Source organism: Nylanderia fulva, unplaced genomic scaffold (assembly GCF_048542155.1).
Source record: "Nylanderia fulva isolate GAGA-0341 unplaced genomic scaffold, ASM4854215v1 Scaffold24, whole genome shotgun sequence".
Lineage (NCBI taxonomy): Eukaryota > Metazoa > Arthropoda > Insecta > Hymenoptera > Formicidae > Nylanderia > Nylanderia fulva.
The window spans coordinates 691208-712500 of NW_028190304.1; the positions used below are offsets into that span (position 1 = coordinate 691208).

General features: G+C 27.1%; 4 protein-coding genes across 7 annotated transcripts in view; 3 read left to right on the forward strand and 1 right to left on the reverse strand.

The window, feature by feature from the left end:
- The first annotated feature begins 434 nt into the window (after positions 1–434).
- tum (Rac GTPase activating protein tumbleweed) lies at positions 435–4489 on the forward strand. The gene is made up of 10 exons (XM_029306953.2): positions 435–713; positions 846–1048; positions 1607–1755; positions 1837–2254; positions 2331–2500; positions 2648–2774; positions 2845–3077; positions 3639–3933; positions 4019–4194; positions 4268–4489. The coding sequence occupies exons 1-10, from the start codon at positions 632–634 to the stop codon at positions 4332–4334; spliced, it is 1920 nt and encodes a 639-aa protein (XP_029162786.2). The 5' UTR covers positions 435–631; the 3' UTR covers positions 4335–4489.
- Positions 4490–5533: 1044 nt separating this feature from the next.
- LOC114934199 (uncharacterized) lies at positions 5534–7701 on the forward strand. Its single transcript, XM_085483269.1, has 2 exons — positions 5534–5662; positions 6141–7701. The coding sequence occupies exons 1-2, from the start codon at positions 5645–5647 to the stop codon at positions 7557–7559; spliced, it is 1437 nt and encodes a 478-aa protein (XP_085339395.1). The 5' UTR covers positions 5534–5644; the 3' UTR covers positions 7560–7701.
- Positions 7702–10812: 3111 nt separating this feature from the next.
- On the forward strand, positions 10813–13684 carry LOC146723044 (uncharacterized). 2 transcript variants are annotated; one of them, XM_085483246.1, is made up of 3 exons: positions 10813–11249; positions 11733–12435; positions 12475–13684. In XM_085483246.1, the coding sequence occupies exons 1-3, from the start codon at positions 11232–11234 to the stop codon at positions 13179–13181; spliced, it is 1428 nt and encodes a 475-aa protein (XP_085339372.1). In that variant the 5' UTR covers positions 10813–11231; the 3' UTR covers positions 13182–13684. The 2 variants fall into 2 exon arrangements, with proteins under 2 accessions (XP_085339372.1, XP_085339371.1); XM_085483245.1 differs by having other exon boundaries at positions 10814–11249; positions 11733–13684.
- An 86-nt stretch (positions 13685–13770) lies between these two features.
- LOC114934273 (aminopeptidase N-like) overlaps positions 13771–21293 on the reverse strand; it is a 9311-nt gene continuing 1788 nt past the window's right edge. For all 3 annotated transcript variants that reach the window (XM_029306941.2, XM_085483244.1, XM_085483243.1), the window contains exons 2-13: positions 20817–21292; positions 20163–20567; positions 19459–19642; positions 18765–18900; positions 17768–17846; positions 17063–17400; positions 16240–16520; positions 15318–15508; positions 14877–15176; positions 14705–14771; positions 14495–14560; positions 13771–14341 (exon numbers count right to left, since the gene is read on the reverse strand). In XM_029306941.2, the coding sequence (XP_029162774.2) occupies positions 14237–14341; positions 14495–14560; positions 14705–14771; positions 14877–15176; positions 15318–15508; positions 16240–16520; positions 17063–17400; positions 17768–17846; positions 18765–18900; positions 19459–19642; positions 20163–20567; positions 20817–21265 (2601 nt within the window). In that variant the 5' untranslated portion in view covers positions 21266–21292 and the 3' untranslated portion in view covers positions 13771–14236. The remainder of the gene's footprint in view (positions 14342–14494; positions 14561–14704; positions 14772–14876; positions 15177–15317; positions 15509–16239; positions 16521–17062; positions 17401–17767; positions 17847–18764; positions 18901–19458; positions 19643–20162; positions 20568–20816; position 21293) is intronic.

The following is a 21293-nucleotide window of genomic DNA, read 5'->3' on the forward strand; positions in this document are numbered from 1 at the left end:
AATATGAAATTTATTCTATATTCAAAATATGTATGCGTAGTTATATAATAAATAAAAAAATTTTCATTATGCGTAATTTATTATGTAAAACATGCATATTTTGAATACAGAATAAATTTTTTCTTAATCCATATAAATAATTATTAAAAATATAATTATTTGTCTTATTAAATTAAATTATTCATTTATTGAATAAATTTATACATTTTTTATTTATATGCATATATATGTATATATAAATTTGATAAGAAATATAATGCGAAAAAAAACAATATACAATAAAAATGTAAAAGAAATATTCCAAATTGACCAATCGGAGTAAAGGAATTTTTGTACCCTCCACTCTGATTAGTCGATTGGAAATCCTAGTAACTTATGCAATAATTTATACAGCTGCGAACAAAATAGGTTGGTAGCACTTCGCTTTCCAGAGGTCTCTCGCGTTGAATTTCAACGGTCACGGAAAGACAGCTTGTTTTCAAAAAGTCCAACGTACGCTCGTTCACGGAGGAAGCGTGTGATACAAATCAGTCAATTGAACGAGTTGTGCGCGCTATTATTGTTATTATTCACGAGTAAAGTGCCATGTCAATTGTATAGAAGCTTCTATTCTATTCTAAACTCTCACAAGATGACTTCGCTGTCACTTATAGCCACTTATGACGAATTGGTGAGATGTTCGAATGTCCTCGTAAATGGATCCTGCGAGGAAGGTAGGTTCCCCGAACGATCCTTTGAGTTAATAGCATTCCGTCTCGTCGTATCTTACTTGTGTCTTCGAGATTTTATGCGATAGCGTTTAATTTTGCTAAAAATTTTGATTCTAATATTGTTGCTTTGCACAGAATTCCTGCAATTCGCTTTGAACCAGGAGGAGATGAGGCAGAAATGGCTGGCTTCGGAGCAGGAATGTCAACGACTCCATGCAGCCCTGGATAAGGCTCATCACGAAATTGCAGGACTGGATAGAAAGCTGCGTCATGCTAGAAGAAACTTGGAGGAGGAGAACCGCAGACGTCGCATTGTTGAGGAACAAAAAGATTTATTGGTAGTTCAAGTGTATACCTCTGGAATATAGGCATTGTATCATAGTAAGGATGAACGAGCTAATTCAGAGCCAGGCGTGTTAATTAGTTACACTAATTATTTTTTATATATTTTATTTATCTATTTTGAATGTTTCAGTCTTAATTTTGCAACTATTAATGGCTGCATCCAACAGAAAAAGCAGCTTTGCAACTATTGTACAATTTGTCAATTCGATGTATACTCTTTATCTTAGTTGAATCTAATCGAATTTTACAACAGTTGTAAAGCTTTTTCTGCTCAATGCAGCCAATGCAAAGATAAATAATACCTAACATGGATTGTCAATATAAATTTATGTAATTTATGTATGATTTATTTTTGTAATTGCTGAAGATTCAAAATTATATATATATATGTATATATATATATATATATATATAAAATAATTTAAGTGCACTAATTTATTGCACCTGACTCTTAAGCACGTTTGTCCTTACTAAGATATTTAATGTCAGAACTTTTACTTCTAAAAATATATTTTGACTCTAATAATTTGTATTCTTATATTTTTTTTCAGGAACAACAAATTGCTACAGCCAGGAATTTTTTGTTTACTGATGGAGGTAGAAATCTGAATGATGAGACTAGAGAGAAACTGCAGTTTCTTAATAATACTTCTTTGAATCAACAAAGTAACATGCATATTCAGGATGTTCACATGGAGAAGTAAGGATAATAAAGATCTTAATAAAAATTTATATCTTGGTATTATGGATATTATTTAATAATAATCATTTTATTTTCTAGGCTTAACACAATAGCCGAGTTGGACTCGACAGGCTCAATATTAAGTGACCTTAATTGTCTATCAAGATCTGAAGATGACTTAGAGGCCAGCACTATTTTCCAGCAAACACGGAAGAGTGGGAAACGACAGTGGAAGGAGCATCGTCCCAGCAGCGAACATTCCAAGAAACAACGTCGTAGCTCGTTGCACAAAGTTACGGAATTAAATTCTTCCGACAGAATAGTAGCCACTACCACTGTAGTAATGCCCAAAGATGGTGCAATCACTGCATCGTCTACAATTGAAGCTATACCTGGCGATGAGAATGTAGATCCTCAGGTTCCTTCACAAAATACACGCAATCGGCGTAAGAGTGGAGAATACAACAAATCCAAGTTGTCGCAAATAGATCCAAACAAAATACCATTAGATACAGCAGTATGTTATAAAATCGTTGAATTTAATTGAACTCTTTTTATATTTGTATAATTAATGACAAAAACTCTACTTTCAGCCATCAGCACCAAAGGCTGAAATTCTTACGTCAACTTCAGATACGGAAGATGTCTTCAAACCAAGTCCAAACATTGGAGGATATACTATGAATACGAAAATGTCTAGGAATCATAATTTTACAGCTAAAACTGCCATTAGGTCGGAAATTTGCACGCCTTGCGGCAAAAGGTAAATTTATCAGAAACATCTAAATATGTTTAAAAAAACTTATAATATCTTTCAGATCATCTTATTATATCATCAGATTAATAAAATTAGATTATAAAAAAATTATTTCAATTTAATTTATTAATTTATTATTTAATCTATCAATAGAATTCGATTTGGAAAGATTTTCCAAAAGTGCAGAGATTGCAGAGCTACGGCCCATACTGAATGCAAGGATTTAGTACCATTGCCGTGTGTGCCAACAGGAAATACGCCTACGTTGCGTGGTATACCCGTAAGTGTCACTTTTATACATCAGTAAAATATTCAAGGTCTACTTTAACTGAATTACTATTTTTATACAGGGCACTATAGCTGATTACACGCCTATAACACCGCCTATGGTGCCTTCCATCGTTGTTCATTGCATTAACGAGATCGAATTACGCGGAATGAACGAACAGGGTTTATACAGAGTAAATGGAGCGGCCGCAGACGCCAAATGTCTTAAGGATAAATTCCTCAAGGGCAAAGGTGCCCCAAATCTTTCCAACGTTGACATAGCGACCATCTGTTCTACTCTGAAAGATTTTCTCAGGTACATTATTTGCGAATATAATAGTTGCAGTATATATACACAGTGTCTCATTTTAATGTATGCAGTAAAATTATCTTTTAAACAATTCATTTTAGAGAAAAATATTTTAAATAAAAATGGCGTTATTGACTTTTTCAAAGTCATTTATATATTTTTTAATTGTAACTATAATTTTTTTATAAATCAGTTCTTAATATTCACTAAAAAGTTATAAAGTAGTCTAAAAATGAAATTTAACTATCAAATATCTCGTAAATTATTTATTTTTTGGGCTTCTTATTCTTATAACGTTTTATGCCGAAAATTGCAAGGAATCGATTTTTATAAAAAATATGATAGGTCTATTTAAAACAAACAAATGTTTTTCAAATGATCTTAAAAATCACTTTTTAAGAAAGGGTAATGCCAATTTCTTTCCCTTTCGAAATCCTACTTTTGTCTGATTGTGAAACATTTTTTTATAAATTGCATTGTTCAAGAGATTTTGTTGTGTAAATTAAAATGGGATATTATATTTATTGGAGGCAGACTGATAAATAGATCTTTTTTTTTTTTTTATAGATCTTTACGTGAGCCGTTAATCACTGTCGCTTTGATGGGAGACTTTATACGCGCGACAACGCTAACGGATAAACAAGATGCCGATGCCGCTCTTTATCAGGCAATTTCAGAACTCCCACAACCAAATCGGGATACTTTGGCCTTCTTGATGTTACATTTGCAAAGAGTATCGAGTAGTCTCGAATGTAAAATGCCCATCAGTAATCTTGCTAAGGTTTTCGGACCGACCTTGGTCGGTTACACTTCCAAGGAACCGTCTCTCACTATGCTGAGTGAAACGAAACATCAAGTTGCGGTAAGAAAAAAATCTTACCGCATAACTTTCTGTATGTTAATTATAAAAATTAATACAAATAACTTTATATATAACTTATTTCTAGGTGGTGGAAAATTTGCTTCAAATTCCATCTGATTATTGGGCTACTTATGTGAATCCAACGAACTCAAATGGAATTTGTACCCCAAAAACGAACGAATTAAAACATACACCATCAACAGAATCGCTTCTTAAGCGCAGTACCTCCCGCGGTTTCTTCAATACTCCGCTTTCTTCCAGGTAAGTGAAGTATATAAAGAATAACTTGCTTATATAGTACATTATTTCCTATTTTACATCTTTTTATTTATAGCCGCACTTTTGCGAGAAGAAACAAGAAATACTTTGCTACACCACCTTCTACTAGGGTAGGATTCTAATGAAGAAATTTATATTTGTTATACTATAACAAGTCATGAATATATATAACTACAGAAATATTTGTTTAACTTTATACATAATCGTATTTGTAATTGTGTTTATATGTATTCTTTTGTAAATATGCTTATATACAATAAACATTTCTCAATTTGTATTTCCTTTCTAGAATCATAGCAATCTTAAGAGCATTTGTTGAGTAAATTATTATATATAATAATTATATATTTGTTTATACTTAAAATTATTTCTTTTTATTTATGAATGTATGTTTATATTCTAGGATAAAAAAAATTCAATTTGAATTTATTAGCAGTAAAACGAGAATTAAAATAAGAATTATAATATACATATATAAACATTCAATATAGCAGACATGCAATAAAAATATTGCTTCAATTCAATAAGCTTTTTACTAAAATCCCAAAGCCTTGACATACATTTAAGAGTATTTTATCAGAATACTCCACCAATTAAATGGTACTCAAATAAAGATACGTACAATGCAGCTGAGTTTATCTTTTTTTTTTTTATTTCATCTTTTAGTTTTTTTTAATTTTTAAAGTTTTTCTTATTATTTGATATTATTTGATATTATTCTAGAAAGATTTACATTATACATCATTCTAAAAAAAAAAATTGAAACTAAATTATACATTAATTGAAAATAATATTTTTTAATATATAAATAATCATTTGAGAATATCTTCATATTCTTTTATTATAAAGCGTATTAAGTTTTACGCATGCATTTTCTTATTTTTTTTAATGCACGTACTATAAATATTAAAAAAAGGAAATTTTAAGATCTCTTTAATAAAATAAACTTACATCAGAAAAGGTTTTAATTTACTTTGGCAAATTTTTAAGAAACTTTACCATGAAACAGAACATGAGATAAAAAATTATCTATTGCTTTATCTATTCACGAATAAATACAGGTGTGTTTATTATCGTATCTTTAACTCTTTAGTACACAATTCAGCGATATATTATATATATCGGCTTAAATTCTTTAAAAAACTAATATAACAGCATAAGAAATGGTAGTAATTTAATCGACCAACTCTGGCAAATAAGTGATCTTTATTCAATACTCAATATTCAAGAGTGAATATTGAATAAAGATCACTTATTTGCCAGAGTTGGTCGATTAAATTACTATCATTTTTTAATTATCATCGGATGACTTCACAGTTTTTTACAGCTTTTAACAGTATAAGTACGCAGTATTAAAAGAGCAGTCATTGGGAAAAGTATATCCATAGGATAATCGCTATAATATATATAATTTGAACATTTTTTGTGGAGAATGCACTTCATAAAAATGGTATGTGTACTTATAATTATTTTTAGAAAATTTAAAATAAGTAAAACGTTTTATATTAAGAATATTTTTTTATATTAAAAAAATATATCTATATAATCTTTTATAAAATAAAGTTTTATATTCTCTATAATAATTATTATATAATTTTTAATAATATAATTAATATAATATTAAATCAAAAGAAAATTGATATAATAATATTATTAAAGTTTTCTTATTTCTTTTTATACTCTCATATATGTATGTGTTTCCCATAACTTATATACATATATGAATTTTTCAATAGCTCTCCTAATCTTTTCATAATAATCATAATTATACAGATTTTTATTATTTAATAATTAATATTAATTAATTTAAATTTTAGTACTTAATATCAGTAAAATTTTGTTTATAATAATGTACATTTTACTATACATTCAAAAAAAGTTTAAATTTAAAAATTTAAATTAGAGAAATATTTTTATTACATTTGCAGAGATCCAATACCATGAAGTTTTCTTTTACGATCATTATTTTCGTCTATTGCTCTACGCTATCAAGAGCCAATGATCTTCAAATCTCCTTGGATTTCCCCAACTATACAAATGAGTTTGAACATCATCAGTGCGAGGATGATATCGCTTTGAACTTTTCTAACACAGTGATCACTTCTATCGGTCAGAATTTTATCAGTAATCCTCTGATAACTTGTCTGAATCTCACGAATATTGGCATCCAAAGCATCCAGTACGGCGCCTTTAACAAACTTCCTAATTTAACCCAACTGTTCCTTTCTAATAACAACATAAATTTGGAAAAGCTCTTCGACTTTGGGAGTCACGAAAACTTGAAGGTTCTTATTCTGAACAGCGCAACCACCGATCGCAGCTATTATAGTCTATCTACAGCATACATTTCCAAAAAATATCCTAATTTAGAAATCCTATCTCTTCGTAGAAATCGTATTAACAACTTACAAACTTCCATCAAGGAAATTCCATTCCCAAAACTGAAGATCCTAGATCTTTCCAGCAACAACATACAAGATATTAAATTCGTAGAGTTGCTGCCAAATAGTTTGTACATTCTCGATCTTCACCATAACTCGCTCGCTTCTTTGGCTTTTGACAAGAAAAAACTGGACTTGTTAGTGTTAAATTTGGATAACAATAATCTGAGATACGTGAAGAAGTACATTGATTCGCATAATCGACATAATTACGGATATGGAAAAAAGAATAACGATCAATATATTTCGCATAATAATCCACGTAATATTGGTCTAGCCATGGCTGGCCTGGAAAAATTGCACTACCTCTCCATTTCTGGAAACAACATCGATTTCGTGGAATCGGACGCTTTCGAGGATATCAACAAGTTGGTCTATTTGAACTTATCCGTAAATAATATAAATTACTTGCATCCGGAGACGTTTGAAAAATTGCAGTGCTTGAAATCGCTCGATTTGAGTCGCAACAAGCTCGAGGATATTCCGCGAATTTCGAGTGAGACAGTGATCAGCATTCTGTCTCTTAATTCTAACAATGTTAAGAGTTTAATTGCAAACGCTTTTGCGGAAATGCCGAAGTTGACGAAATTGTTATTGAGAGGTAATCAGATCGTCGAGATTAATGTTAAAGCATTTGCTGAACTTTCGCTTTTAGAAGTATTAGATCTTTCGAAGAACAAATTGAGTTTTCTTCCGAAAGGATGGAGCGATTCTTTCATGTCTTTAAAATATTTGCATTTGAACGACAATCAATTTACTTCATTAGAGTCTGTATCTCTGGCAAGTGCGTTATTGTCATTGATCGAGGTAAATCTGGCGATAAATCCTTTGGAATATTTAGATGTTAGCTATTTCAAGAACTTGCCGCAGAATCTTACTGTGAATTTAGTGCAAAAATCAATATAAGTTTGCATGCTGGAATTTCAATAAATTAATGCAAGTCGAATTAATACTGTTAAATCACACGTGTGTGTGCGTAAACATATATTTAGATTAATTCACGTAAAAAAATTAAAAACAAGTCAATATATATGTAATTCAAAATAAATAGATAGTGCATTTATCATTTAACAAACACATTTATATATATATATAATTTTATATTTATACACTTTTATTTTTATTTTATATTTAGCAGTTAAATTTATAGTAATATTATATGGCTACTTTCTTGTGAACACAGACAATATAATATATAGTTCTACATTAAGCAAGTTCGCAAAAAAATGAAAAACTTAATGCATGTAATTATAAAAATAAATACAGAAGCATCGAATAGTAATAAATCTAAATAAATAATAATTAAAACAATAAAATATAAATAGTACATACAATATATAAAAATTATTAATATGAAGTATATCCACACACATTATGCAAAACTGCAATTTTTTTACATCCACCAATAGAAAATAGTTTCAAAATTCTGTCTTCGATTTCTGATTTGATTGTTGTGAATTGATATCTTGCTTTCAATTTTGTCAGAATTCAGCATTATAAAATCCTAATATATATAAACATAGATTTGCACAGTAAAATCAACATATACTTTTTATATAATTATTTAATAAACAAAACAAATATAAAATTAATATTCAGAAATTAATAAGATAGAACGATATTTCGTTTTCTTTCGCTTTCCATAATAATATTTATTAAATTTACCTTTTCTTTTACTTCATGAATTACGTCTGTATGGTTATTCCACAATTTAACGTATCCATTTATTTCCTAAAATGTATTATTTTCTAACATTATTAATAAACAATGTTATTATAACATTATCAAAATTATTTAACATTAAATAACAATTGTTAATATTACATTATTATCACATTTTGTATACATACATATATAAAGATATAAAAAATTTACCTGAGTTAAAGATACGGAATATACATTATTAACAATAATAATTAATGTCAGTTATATGAACATGACTGAAAACGAAAAAACAAATGTATATATGTATATATATATATATATATTTGTGTGTGTGTGTCTGTCGATAATTTTATGTACTAATTTTATCTTAATAAAATTTTTAATTTAATAATTTTAGTAATTATTTCAATAATTCTTAATAATTTTATTTATCTTATTCATATTAATTATTTTTAATGAAAATTAATATTCGCGATACCTTCCTTTGTTCAGCATTTTATTTAGTGTCAGAATTACTCAATTAAAATCAGCCACGGATCCCTTTCTAATAAAAGCTCAACTTTAATTTTTAAATCTTTCGAAGAACAAATTGAGTTTTCTACCGAAAGGATGGAGCGAGTTTTTCATGTCTTTAAAATATTTGAATTTAAACGATAATCAATTTACTTTATTAGAGCCTTTATCTCTGGCAAGTGTGTCTTTGTTATCTCTGGTTTATTTTTATTAATTGAGGTGAACCTGGCGATAAATCCTCTAGAATATTTAGATGTTAGCTATTTCAAGAACTTGTCGCAGAATCTTCCTGTAAATTTAGTGCAGGGATCAAGTTTGCATACTCGAGTTTCAATAAATGCAAATCGAATTAACAATATTAAAAATACTGTTAGATCACATTCAAGAACTTGTCGCAGAATCTTCCTGTAAATTTAGTGCAGGGATCAAGTTTGCATACTCGAGTTTCAATAAATGCAAATCGAATTAACAATATTAAAAATACTGTTAGATCACATAAAATTATGCTGTAGATGTTTTCTTATAAAGTCAATGTTTAATTTTAAAAGTTCTAGATTTTTTATATTATTTATTTCAGTATAATGAATTACTATTTTTATTCGAATTTTTTAGTCATGTTTCAACACTGTTGTAGAAATTGTATTTTGCTAAAATAGATTAGACATTTTTTATTAAAAAATAGTAAGAAACGATAAATAATAGGGAGCCAAATAAAATAACAAGATAATTTTTTAATATTAAAATTTATCGCGTTGATTGGAAGAAGCACATGTTAGACGCGAACTTATTGAAAACGTCAATTTGATAATAAAAGTTTTATATACTTTTTATCTTCTATCTATGCTTACATCTCTTTTAAATGTAAGTGTTAAAATTAATTAAATATAATTAAGTTTAAATTCCGATTAACACATTTTGCAGTATATCTTTGTCTATTAAAAATATTAGTAATAAGCGCCGAATTATGTTGCACAATTTGAAAGTTATGTAATATAATTTAATAATTATTAATATTAAAACTAATATTTTATTTAAATAATTTTATTGAAATTAAAATGTTGATTTACACAAGAGAGGAAGGGCGAGAGAGAGAGAGAAAGAAAGAGAGAGAGAGAGAGAGAGAGAGAGAAATTGTGTTGTAATTTAATGTGAACTAAAAAATATTAATCAATCACAAATTTTATATAATAACATATTTAATGTAAAAGATATTTAAATATTGAACATATAAGCACATATAATTATAATTAGTTTACATATTAATAATTCTTATAGTTATACAAACATGTTTTATATATACATATTCATTTATTAATATATTATATTGTATTAATTATATAATTAATATATATATATATATATAATATGATCTGTATAATATATACATAATATATAATATATAATATTATTATTTTATATGTGCCAACACACACACATACAACCATATATATATAATAAAGATAATAACGATTTTAATAACACGTATATACAAGGTGTCCGGTAACTAACGGACCAATGATTAAGGGCGGATTCTCTGGCCAATTTGGAAACGATTTTTCCTTAGCAAAAATGTTGAGAAGTCAGTAATTTTCGAGTTATAAGCGATTGAAAAAAATGGGTTTTTTGAAAACTAAACGTTTTGGAGTTAAAAGTCTAACATAATTACATTCTTTAGTTAATTTCATGTAGAGTTTACTATAATAAAATTTTAATTTGAGGCTTAGTTATAAAGATACATAATGACAAATATGGGAAAGTTGTAAAAAATGATGACCTTTTTCGACATTTTCGCTGAGGAAAAATCGTTCCCAAATTGACCAAAGAATCCATTTGTAATCGTTGGTTCGTTAGTTACCGGACACCCTGTATATATAAATATGTTGACTGTAAATTTTTATAATATTTAATACATGTGTATGTGTGTGTGCGTCAGTGGCGTAGCCAGGGGGGGGCTGTGGGGGCTGCAGCACCCTCCCGAAATTCTTAATAGTTTCAATAATTTTGTAGTTTAATTTTAATATTTAAAAAAATATAATTTTTTTAAACGTTTAAATTATTGCCAAAAACTTAGCGCACCTGTTTTTTATAAAAAAAATTTGAGCGTTTCTAATAACAAAATAAATCTACAAAAATAGAATACAGCTCTCCCCGAAACTTTTTCCTGGCTACGCCACTGGTGTGCGTGTATTGCTTTATTTATTCAAGAATAAATACAGGTGTGTTTATTATCGTATCTTTAACTCTTTAGTACACAATTCAGCGATATTATATCGGCTTAAATTCTTTAAAAAAATAAGATAACAGCATAAGTATGCAGTATTAAAAGAGCAGTCATTGGGAAAAGTATATCCATAGGATAATCGCTATAATATATATAATTTGAACATTTTTTTGCAGAGAATGCACTTCATAAAAATGGTATGTGTACTTATAATTATTTTTAGAAAATTTAAAATAAGTAAAACGTTTTATATTAAGAATATTTTTTTATATTAAAAAAATATATCTATATATTCTTTTATAAAATAAAGTTTTATATTTTTTATAATAATTATTATATAATTTTTAATAATATAATTAATATAATATTAAATCAAAAGAAAATCGATATAATAATATTATTAAAGTTTTCTTATTTCTTTTTATACTCTCATATATGTATGTGTTCCCCATAACTTATATACATATATGAATTTTTCAATAGATCTCACATAATCTTTTCATAATAATCAATTATACAGATTCTTATTATTTAATAATAATTAATATTAAGTAATTTAAATTTTAGTAATTAATATCAGTAAAATTTTGTTTATAATAATGTACATTTTACTATACATTCACAAGAAAAGTTTAAATTTAAAAATTTAAATTAGAGAAATATTTTTATTACATTTGCAGAGATCCAATACCATGAAGTTTTCTATTACGATCATTATTTTCGTCTATTACTCTACGCTATCAAGAGCCAATGATCTTCAAATCTCCTTGGATTTCCCCAACTATACAAATGAGTTTGGACATCATCAGTGCGAGGATGATATCGCTTTAAACTTTTCTAATACAGTGATCACTTCTATCGGTCAGAATTTTATCAGTAGTCCTCTGATAACTTGTCTGAATCTCGCGAATATTGGCATCCAAAGCATCCAGTACGGCGCCTTTAACAAACTTCCTAATTTAACCCAACTGTTCCTTTCTAATAACAACATACATTTGGACAAGCTCTTCGACTTCGGGAGTCACGAAAACTTGAAGGTTCTTATTCTGAACAGCGCAACCACCGAATACTATCATCGATCTACAGCAAGCATTTCCGAAAAATATCCTAATTTAGAAATCCTATCTCTTCGTAGAAATCATATCAACGACTTGCAAACTTCCATCAAGGAAATTCCATTCCCAAAACTGAAGATCCTAGATCTTTCCAGCAACAAAATACAAGGTATTAATTTCTTAGAGTTGCTGCCAAATAGTTTGTACATTCTCGATCTTCACCATAACTCGCTCGCTTCTTTGGCTTTTGACAAGAAAAACGTGAACTTGTTAGCGTTAAACTTGGATAACAATAATCTGAGATACGTGAAGAAGTACAATGATTCGCATGATTCGTCATCCGATTTGTACAGTCCACACGATCAATATAATCGACATAATTACGGATATGGAAGAAATAACGATCAATATATTTCGCATAATAATCCACGTAATTTTGGTCTAGCCATGGCTGGCCTGGAAAAATTGCACTACCTCTCCATTTCTGGAAACAATATCGATTTCGTGGAATCGGACGCTTTCGAGGATATCAACAAGTTGGTCTATTTGAACTTATCCGTAAATAATATAAATTACTTGCATCCGGAGACGTTTGAAAAATTGCAGTGCTTGAGATCGCTTGATTTGAGTCGCAACAAGCTCGAGGATGTTCCGCGAATTTCGAGTGAGACAGTGATCAGCATTCTGTCTCTTAATTCTAACAATGTTAAGAGTTTAATTGCAAATGCTTTTGCGGAAATGCCGAAGTTGACGAAATTGTTATTGAGAGAGAATCAGATCGTCGAGATTAATGTTAAAGCATTTGCTCAACTTTCGCTTTTAGAAGTATTAGATCTTTCGAAGAACAAATTGAGTTTTCTACCGAAAGGATGGAGCGATTCTTTCATGTCTTTAAAATATTTGCATTTGAACGACAATCAATTTACTTCATTAGAGTCTGTATCTCTGGCAAGTGCGTTATTGTCATTGATCGAAGTAAATCTGGCGATAAATCCTTTGGAATATTTAGATGTTAGCTATTTCAAGAACTTGCCGCAGAATCTTACTGTGAATTTAGTGCAAAAATCAATATAAGTTTGCATGCTGGAATTTCAATAAATTAATGCAAGTCGAATTAATACTGTTAAATCACACGTGTATGTGCGTAAACATATATTTAGTAATATTAATAAATATTAATATTAAAACTAATATTTTATTTAAATAATTTTATTGAAATTAAAATGTTGATTTACACGTACAAGAGAGGAAGGACGAGAGAGAGAGAAAGAAAGAGAGAGAGAGAGAGAGAGAAAAATTGTGTTGTAATTTAATGTGAACTAAAAAATATTAATCAATCACAAATTTTATATAATAACATATTTAATGTAAAAGATATTTAAATATTGAACATATAAGCACATATAATTATAATTAGTTTACATATAACTTTAACATATTACTAATTCTTATAGTTATACAAATATGTTTTATATATACATGTACTCATTTATTAATATATTATATTGTATTAATTATATAATTAATATATAATATGATCTGTATAATATATACATAATATATGATATATAATATTATTATTTTATATGTGCCGACACACACACATACAACCATATATATATAATGTAGATAATAACAATTTTAATAACACGTATATATATATAAATATGTTGACTGTAAATTTTTATAATATTTAATACATGTGTATGTGTGTGTGCGTATATAAACATATATTTTGATTAATTCACCTAAAAATTAAAAACAAGTCAATATGTAATTCAAAATTAATAGATAGTGCATTTAACAATTAAATTTATATGTATATATTATTTATATTTACACATTTTTATTTTTATTTTATATCTAACAATAAAATTTATAGTAATATTATACTTTCTTGTGAACACAGGCAATAATATATAGTTCAATTACATTAAGCAAATTCGCAAAAAAATAAAAAGCTTGATGCATGTAGTCATAAAGATTTGTAAATACAGATGCATCGAATAGTAATACATCTACATAAATAATAATTTACGCAATAAAATTAATAATACATACAATATATAAAAATGGTTAATATGAAGTATATCCACGCGCACAATGCAAAGCTACAATTTTTTTTATTTTCACAAATAGAAAATATCATCCAAATACTGTATTTGTCTTTTAAGTTGATTCTTGCGAATTGATATTTTGCTTCGAATTTTATCAGAATTCTGCATTATGAAATCCTAATAAATATAAACAAAGATTTGCACAATGAAATTAATATATACTCTTTATATAATAAACGAAACAAATATAAAATTAATATTCAGAAATTAATAAGATATAACAATATTTTGTTTTCTTTCGCTTTCCATAATAATATTTTTTAAATTTACCTTTTCTTTCTTTTCATTAATTAAGTATTCATGTCTCTTCAACCATTTCACGTATACGTTTATTTCCTAAAATATATTATTTTTTAACATTATTAATAAACAACGTTATTTTAACATTATCAAAATTATTTAATATTAAATAATAATTTTTAATATCGCATTATTCTCACGATTTGTACACATACATATATAAACATGTAAAATTTTTACCTTAAATCGATTTACAGTATATATGTTATTAATAATAACAGTAAATGCTGCAGTTATATCAACATATCTAAAAATGAAAAAACAAATATATATATATATATATATATATATATATATATATAAAGCACAATACATTTTTGTACCAAATATTCATAAAAATATGTCACATTACTTTGGTTTTGTGGACCACAAGTCTTCTAATATGTAGTACTTCAGGATATATAAATCGTTCGCAGTCTGCGTAATAATATGGAAGTAACTGTTTAAAAGATATTGATTTTCTTGTTTTGTAAAAGATTTATAACTTAAATAGTCTGTAATTATATCAGAAAATTCAGAGCAAGCCAAGTATTCTATAAATTTAGTGTCAGATTTTTTATATCCTATATTATACACTAATTGCCAAGTCAGTTTGTTGGTAATTGTCTTCAAACCGTTACAATATGTCCATTCCTGCCACCATGGCAAAAGTCTAAAACATAGTAAAAAATTAAATTTTTTAATTGAAGATTAGCATACGGATCTTTTGATCAAATCATTTGAACATTATAGGCGATACAAGAGAATTTGATTAAGAAAGGCTAAGAAAATATATACATATCGAAATATTTACTTGTGTTTTGTAGGATCTAGGAGATGTTGTTCTAATTTCTTGTTGGCTTCTTCCTTACAATCGATGACACCGAGAAAACATGCCCATCTTGCAGCTTCTTGTCGTAAACATATTCTAAGTTGGTCTGTATCATCAATTTCTTCATATTTGATTTTTTTAAGTAGCGCGCGTAAAATGTACTTTACTCTCGTCTAAAAATTGTTAAATATACATTTATTTGTTCATATTATAAATGTATTTAAAAATTATTATATTATTTTAATTATTTTCCAATAGATTCTTAAAATTTTCTTTTTCTAGGAAACAAACATACATACAAATTCACTTAAGACAAAGACGCTAACGTTTATCTATTCACGTACATATACATATACGTGCAATTATACATATGTATTATACATGTACGCAAAAATATGGTTTAATTTGTGCAAAATATATTTATAATATTTAATAGATATTAAAGTTTCATAACTATTTATCAATCATATTTTATTTTTAAATAAGATATAAAATTAATATATCGTTTTGAAATCTATATAATTAAATTTTTCCAACTAAATATATATGTTTAATTTTTTTTTAATTACTAACATGTAATATTGAGTAATATAAAGCCAATATAATTGCATTCATTCACAAGATTTTAAGCACCTAGCTACATATCCACAACAATGTTATATACCAATAATATTTGAAGTAGTGAAAATCATAGACTTTTCGGACAGTTCTTCGGCTGAGTATTCAAATGATTAAATTCAAACTGAATTTGTTTGCACATTTGTTTGCGACGTAATAGTATGTAAAATTTTATCGTTACTGGATATTTTTTTCTAATTGTAAGTATTTAAATTATTTATGATCAATGAGTGCATATGCAAATATTTAAAATGTAATATTTTCATTGAAATTTATTAATATTTACCGTAAGATATATATCCATGTCTTTCCGTCCACGATGAGTGCCATACCCGTATTCCAAAGCTTTAAACATAGGATACCATGCCACATAATCTTCATCTCTATGCAAATACTGTATGAGATCCCAGAATATATGTTTTTGGAGTTGGCCTGCTATCGTTAAATGAAATGCATCATCGATAATTTGGGCACGATTAAGAACATGAATTTTCGTGTAATCGTCAAGTTTTAAATAATTTGAAATTCTTCGCCAATTCTCCTCATCATAGTTAACACGATAATATCCTGTCGAATAATAAATAAATTTTATCAATTTTTATTGTTTTATATATATATATATATATATATATATATATACAGGGTGTCCGGTGACTCGCGTATTACCTCTCGTAGGCGGGTATATATATATATATATATATATATATATATATAATGCAGAATATTGCACAAAACATTTTAAAACTGTTATAGTTATAAACAATATAAAACTATGAAGTCACTAGATGATAATTAAAAAATGGTAATAATTCAATCGACCAACTCTGGCAAATAAGTAATTTTATAGAATATTCACAACGTTTTTAAAAAACAAAAATGTGTTTTAACACTTGATAAGGGCCGAAACCCACGGCCGAAACGTTGTAAATATTCAATAAAATTACTTATTTGCCAGTGTTATAGTTATATAATGAATATCTCAGATTTATATAGGACAATGAATAAAATAGATAAAAAAATAGATAAAAAAATAAAATTATGTTAATTATGTGTATGTAAAATAGAGACGAGAAAAATAAGTCATAATAAGTCCATTTGTCGATATTTACCAACTTGTTGTATATTGAATATCATCCAACCATCCTTTTTAAATGGTAATGTTAAATTGAAATCACGTGACACGTCTAGATAATGATGATTGAAATTGTTAAAATCGGGAGATGCTTCCGTAGTAAAAGTTATAGGAATGTAGCGAACTTCTAATATGTCGATATATTGTGTCGTTACAGTTGCTTGGCTCATAGGATCATTATAATTTCGTACTACTTTAATGAGAGGACAATGCTTTTCCGAAGCCCATTCTTCCATTCTTATTAGTTTTGGAGCAAAATTCATTTTTGTAGCAACATCTCTCATAAGATTCACAGAGCCTGGACGATGTGATAGCCTAAATTCACAAAGTATGTAAAATATATAAAAAGAAAATGTTACAAATATGTTAAAATTGTCGGTATAATGTTAATATTATAAAAAATTTTGGTAATTTTTAAGATATGGGGAGCACTCTCTGATTTCGATGACCTTGACATTTGTAGTCAAATAGTTTTTATAGGAAAAGTAATGAAATTAAAAATAATTCTGGTAAAAGATCAGTAAAAATAGAAGAATTGTAACACTACGAAAAAAACATTATGAAATAATGTCAGAAGAAACGAAAAAAAATGAGGGACATTATATAAAATTTGTATATTATTATAAATTATTTAAGATTTATATAATTTTATTTTTCTATATTAAATTCTGTGCTTACTCACGTGCTATTTGCATATGAGCTAATGTTTTTCCAAAAAATATCTTCGGAGGCGTGTCGCATCATGCGCAGTATAAAGGGTGCTACAATTTACATCAAAATTTTAATTAGATAAACAAACTAAGGTTCAATAACGGCTTTAATATAAATATAAATCTAACTCATAAGGAAGGCGTAAAGAGCCATGTACGCGGATGTTTTCTACGTACATTTACAACAAAACTAAATTTTCGTTGGAAACAAAGCGTGCGCAAGGCACGAATTATTCTCGGTGTACCAACCAAGACTTTAAAAATTGAAATAATCTTTTACTTGAGATTTAATTTCAAAAACACCCTAACCCCCCTGCGGAAATAATTAAATAAATGTAAGAGAAAATAATAGATCCGAAAGTTTCCTGATTCAGCGAGAGAGAAACTAAGACAATTCCACGCTTTCAAACGATGGAATGCCAAAAGTTTTTCCACCTTTAAAATCATTATTGGAAATAATCCGCATTAACATCTTGAAATTATCCAAGAACAATATAGTGATGTATTCAGCCTTAAAATCATACATGCTACACATCATCAAAAGTTGTAATTGTTTGCATCATCCAAGTTAATTTATATATGATTATAATTAATAGTATGAATTGCAATCGTTTGCATCGTCGAAATGTTTTTTAAAATTTTATAATTGACTAATACTATGACACCACTGATGAAGACTGCGTACAGTCAAAACGTTTGATTTAATTGTATTAATATGTTTTAATTGTTTTAATATGGTATAATTGGAAAGTAATAAAAATTTATAATATTCACTAACATCCTAATAATTTTTGCTCTTGAGTTGGTCTGTTCTTACATTAATTTTACCATTTTATTTTAATATATAAGAGCGTTATAATTTTTTACTAATTTATTAAAAAATTAATTATCATCTAACTTTACACATTTTTTAAATTATCAATAGTTAAAAATTTACGTGGACTATATATTCTATTATATTACGTATACCTCTGATAGAATTGGGAATATCCAGTGATCTGTTAACTTGTAAAGTAGAATCCCACATATAATAACCATCCAAATTAAAAGAGTAATGTTGATTTTGAACAACAAATAAATCCATTATTCGATAATCTGGATAAATCTATCGAAAAAAATAATTAATATATAGATATAATTGTTCTGAAGATATGAATGAAATCTAAAATTTTGTATTAATATAATTAGCAAATATTACACATTTTTTAAAATTATTGTCTCATAATATTATATTGCAGATTTCAATTTATCAAATGTATTTAAATAAATAACATGTGTGTGTGTGTGTGTGTGTGTGTGTGTGTGTGTGTGTGTGTGTGTGCGTACTAGTTTTTGATTAATTTATTTTATTTTATTTAATATATTGCATAAAAATTTTAAAATATGTAAGAAAGTAGTGTTAAAAAATAAGAATTTTTAATAAAATAAATTAGAATTATGTAATATATGTATGTCAAAAATATAAAAAAAAGTATTTTTTAAACAACAATTAATTATATTAAATAGTGTTAAATATGTTTTCAAGACAATTCACAATAAATGCATATAGATTTTGTAAAAAAGGTTTGATTTAAGAAAATCATGCAATATAAATGCTTAAGTATTATATCGTTTGTGAGAAGGTGGAAGCGAGATAGAGTTGAAAATATTTAGAATAATGTACCTTATTGACAGCATACGTTGCAAGCAATGTAATAAGACCTTTTTTAAACCAAAAATCTGACAAGAACGGATTGTTCAACATGTTATTAAACCATTGCTGTGTCACTTTACGTCCTACTAATTGAGCTACTTCGATTTTGTGAGCAATAGGATATAAATTTTTATCGTATATGATATCTGTTTCCCTGAAAGTTATATTTAATAATTGTTAAGACTCAGAACTTTTATATAAAATAAAACTTAATTTTTGTTACAATATATTAATTTAATTGTTATATGTACGATTTACAAAGTCATGGGTAGAATTTTGCAAATCAGTATTGTAAATCGTACCATATAATATTTCATTTATTTTTTAATTTACAATATGAAGCAACTAAAAATGTCTGTTACTGTGTATATCCTTGATAAAGAACAATAATATAAAATAAATTAAAAAACATTCTTTTATAGCTTCATTGCAGTTTTAACATTTACCTCAGGAAGTACGATTTAGCATATATATATACTTTACCCTTTATGTACGTATTGAAACGGTATACTTAAACTTTGTAATAATAAACATAATTCTACTAAAATTGTTTTCGCAATTCCTTATACTTTCGAACGTTTACAAAAACAAAAGAAATACATGTTTTTTAATTTTATCATTTTGCATACTAATATAATTTTATTTTTAATGTAGTTTTAAGCACTTGTACTCACTTATAAAAAACTAGCCCGAAAACTATTATGCCATTGTCATGGAAATTTGGAATTACAACATGAGTCACTTTCGAAATATTGCTGGAACGCTGTTTCCATTCAATTTTTAAACACAACGTGATATTTTCAGCTACATTTCTTGCAAATTTCATTTGAAATCTAGATTCGTATCTGCTGTACATTTCAATGTTTCGAGTGTCATTATCAATACGTAATAGATAATTAGACACAATCGTTGTTGCAAGATAAGGCGACATTGCAGGTGTGGTATCGAAATGTGTCCATAACATATTGTACTCATTTTTTTCCGTATGTCGCAATGGCATATTTGACAAAGTCGTACATTGATTACATCCTGTAGATATGTTATGGATGCATATATGAAAATGAATTCCAGCTACCATACTATAAATTTCAAAGAATATAAATTAATGAAACATTTTTAACAAACATAAGAATATTAGGAATTAAAAAAAGTGTAAATGTAATATGTAATAATATTTACTAAAGATAAGGATTGATCGTCTTTATATTTAAATTCCATGATAAACGATAATTTTTGAAACATTTAATACATAAATAATATATATCAATTACAACGTTTTATGTAATTGCACATTGAATTTTTTTAATAAACCTATATTATATACTTACGCAAATTTTTTATTCACGTCGAAAATTCTAAAAACTTTATCAGCAGAACCAAAATATTTTATATTTAAAATATAATTTCCTGGTGATAACTCATCCTTAAAAAGAATATCAATTGTGTCTTCTTCAGTAGTATTATATGTTGGTTCATAAAATGTATCTTTATCATTCTCATGATTTTTTTCTACATTTGTAAATAAAACTATATTTTTAATACTTAATTTTTCTGAATGTAGAAATATGTGTTTTGTTTTGTTAAGAATGCTTATGCTGATATTGTATTCTCCATAGAAAAAATCTCCTTCATTGTATGATATAAGCTTGATATCGTAATGGATTGGTTTTATATATTTTGATGGTTGATAGCATAAAGATGATTCATTACGAATAGATGCCGTCTCAGCGATAAAGATTAATCCGATACTTAATAATAGTTTTAGAAATATCATCATGTCGAAAAAAGAATATTTATTTTAGATC